The sequence below is a fragment of the Diadema antillarum genome, unplaced genomic scaffold (genome assembly GCF_040938485.1).
Source record: "Diadema antillarum isolate AM-2024a unplaced genomic scaffold, OU_Dant_1.0 seq00000130_RagTag, whole genome shotgun sequence".
Taxonomy (NCBI): Eukaryota; Metazoa; Echinodermata; class Echinoidea; order Diadematoida; family Diadematidae; genus Diadema; species Diadema antillarum.
This window is the reverse complement of record NW_027271208.1, coordinates 801,814-804,730: the sequence shown is the minus strand read 5'-3', so window position 1 is coordinate 804,730 and position 2,917 is coordinate 801,814. Positions and strand designations below refer to the sequence as shown.

The window sequence follows — 2,917 nt, the reverse complement described above, 5'->3', positions numbered from 1 at the left end:
ACGAAACACGGTATGGTTTTCCACCAACGCGCGAGAGGACTGATTAGGTTTTCACGCGCAAATAAATGGGAAGTGTAATTTTGTGTGCGTAGAAGAAATGGACTTGTTTAATTGAGAGAGCGGTAAATCCCACTTGATTTGCTGTCAGTTTTGAAATAATTTTTGAGAGGTATTAAACAAATGTACCAGACCATTGTTCGAGGCATCGGTTAAACTGTGTGCCTTCGGTGACTTCGGACACAACACAATTTTCTTCGGGTCTGAGGATGCGCCCTCTCAGAAAAAGGTGCTATTGCAGAAGTCACCTCATTAGAATATTGTTAACGAGAACCTCTCAAGGCCCCATTTTATCAAAAGATATAATCGATTATAAATTTCCTTACTACACAGGCTGCCATAGACTTATCCTATTATAACTCTTCATAAAATAGGGCCCTGGCCTGGTATACTTTGTATACTACACTGCAGGGGCCGTGGAACCATCAGCCTTTTTTTTTTTGGGGGGGGGGGGAGGTGGGGGACTTAACATTTCAATACCGTGACTTTTCGAAAAGGTTCCATCCGTAGATTCTAAAGGGGTAGGGAAGGGGGAAGAATATCATTGATCATTGACCTTGTTGACCTCTTACCCCCCCCCCCCCCAACTCAAAAAACAAACAAACAGAACATAAAGGTTCCGCGACCCCTGTACAGTAAATTTAGATGAATCTTCGTCAACTTTGTAGCAACTCCTTGTATTGGAATAATCGATACATTTCCGTTTTCTCTTATTTTTTCCCTCGCCTTCTGCAAAGGTTTTGGAATGGCGTTGTCTTTCCTACCCGTCTTCGTGACACTAAATGACTACTTTCCAGTTTCGCTTGTCTTCTACAACACATTGACTCTCTTCGGATTAACACTTGGGGCTTTCTGCCTTCCAGTGATCGTTGAGCGATCTTTAGAAGCCTACGGACAGAGAGGTGCATTCCTTATCCTTGGCGGGATATGCCTCCATGCTGTCGCGTGCGGAGCTGTGGTCCGACCCGCAACGGACCTCTCCGAGTTGAAACAGAAGGAAGAGGAGATGAAGCGAGAAGGACAACTGATAGAAGACTCAACAGGATCAAGCCTTGCCACAAATTCTGTACAAAATATGGAAACATCGTCGGGGTGTGCAAAGTCACTCCTTCAGAGACTGACATCTTTAATCTTTTTCTCTGAGCCGAAATTCGGGCTTGTTACACCAGCAGTTTTCTTGACAAGTTACGTCCTGTATGCTTGGATGCTTTTCCTTGTGCCTCAAGCAGAATGGCTTGGCATCGACCCCTCTCGTGCTGTGTTTCTTTCTAGCATCGCAGGCATCAGCGGCATCTTTGGACGAATACTTTTTCTCGTCTTGGTTCGCTGGGAGTTGAACTCTACCCTCATCTTCGTCCATTGCTGCCTCATTTGCTCAGTATCATTTTTCGTTTTAACCTTGAAAGCGACATACGTCTATCAGGCCGTCAATGCCTCTATTCAAGGCTTCTTCATGTTCATTATTGACTCCCTCCCGCACGCGATGACGAAGAAGACGGTAAGACGTCAGGAAAATGTCTCTGAAGCCCTTTCCACTATGTGCATAATCAGTGGTATTGGCGCCCTCTTCGGTGATCTCTTGTCAGGTACTAAGGAGATCTTATTTGTTAGATTTGCATTATACATGTATTATTGTAACCCATGTTCATAAGACATTAAGCAGGTGATGCCCACGTTATAATCAAACCAAGTGTTTGCAAATACAGTACATTGGCTATATAGGCCTATAATGCCATATAAGTGTGTTTTGAATATTATGCCACGTCAAGGCTAGAGTACGAATAGCATGATGCTGCCTCTGTGGTCGTTTTATAGGTCAGTGCCTCTGTAAGCCTGTTAGTCGGTATAATATACAGTGCCATTTACATAAAGGTTTTAATTTCCCTTTTAATAATGTATATATACCCCGACTTGCGCATCACTTAAACATAATCAGTATTGTTTGTTTACTTTGCAAGAAGTTGCAGTGACATGGTTACGAAGCCATGACTAGACAAGACAAAACAAAATGAATAAAAAAACAACTGGCAAACATGATGTTGACGATTACACATGCATGGTCACACAATCTTTTGACACTTTTAATGATTGTAGTTTGAATGACTTGATATCAGATATATACAGCTAGATCAATTTCTTATAACATTGAAACTTTGCTTCTTGCTTGTGAATTATGCCAATAATAATTCAAAAGACACCAAGATGATAGTCAACTGCAATCACTATTAACTTTTCTCAATGTTACCATGTCACAATGTATTAGTGATTTATCACCGATGCATACATGCGGATTCCTTAAAAAAACCCTCAAAATATAGAAGTTTAGATTTGTCAGGATTGTTTTGCCACCCTGGTTTTAAAATGAATTTTTGCTTTGCCACTTTAAGAATTGCATTATCTGTTTTAATACAATCTTTCTTATTGATTTGACAGGTCTCATCTTCGATGTAACTGGATCCTATACCGTCGTCTTTATGGCATTCGGGTTGGCTGAAATTGTTATCCTCGTGAATCTTGTTGTCTCAGAAATCTTTGACAGAATGAACAGGAGCAACGTGATTTCTTAGTTGGAGCTGCCATGCATGAGCATGTTTAAAGAAGAAGAAAAAAAGTAAGAGCCAGAGCAGTGTGCATCAAATTTTGATGAGGAACCACCTTCAAGGGAGAATAGCTCAATGAACACTGAGTAAAAGTTTTGGTATTCTCATCTCATAGACATACACTTGGAAAAAAATAAGGTAAACATATCATTCATAGGAGATTTTGATGAAAATCAATATCATACTAAGGGTAATTCTAGGTCAGTACAATGGAAAACTTTACACATGACGTGCATGAGTGAACACATTCGTTTTTGCCC

At 40.7% G+C, this 2,917-nt stretch overlaps 1 protein-coding gene across 1 annotated transcript; it reads left to right on the top strand.

Moving 5' to 3' along the window:
- The first annotated feature begins 802 nt into the window (after positions 1–802).
- Positions 803–2,624, top strand: LOC139727399 (monocarboxylate transporter 12-like). Its single transcript, XM_071638355.1, has 2 exons — positions 803–1,643; positions 2,491–2,624. Exons 1-2 carry the CDS (start codon positions 803–805, stop codon positions 2,622–2,624), a joined length of 975 nt encoding a protein of 324 aa, XP_071494456.1.
- Positions 2,625–2,917: the final 293 nt, after the last annotated feature.

Excerpts from the sequence above, each read along its gene's own strand:
- LOC139727399 (XM_071638355.1), top strand. The coding sequence starts at position 803 with ATGGCGTTGTCTTTCCTACCCGTCTTCGTGACACTAAATGACTACTTT. Across the intron at positions 1,644-2,490 it reads CTTCGGTGATCTCTTGTCAG|GTCTCATCTTCGATGTAACT; the intron begins GTACTAAGGAGA and ends TTGATTTGACAG.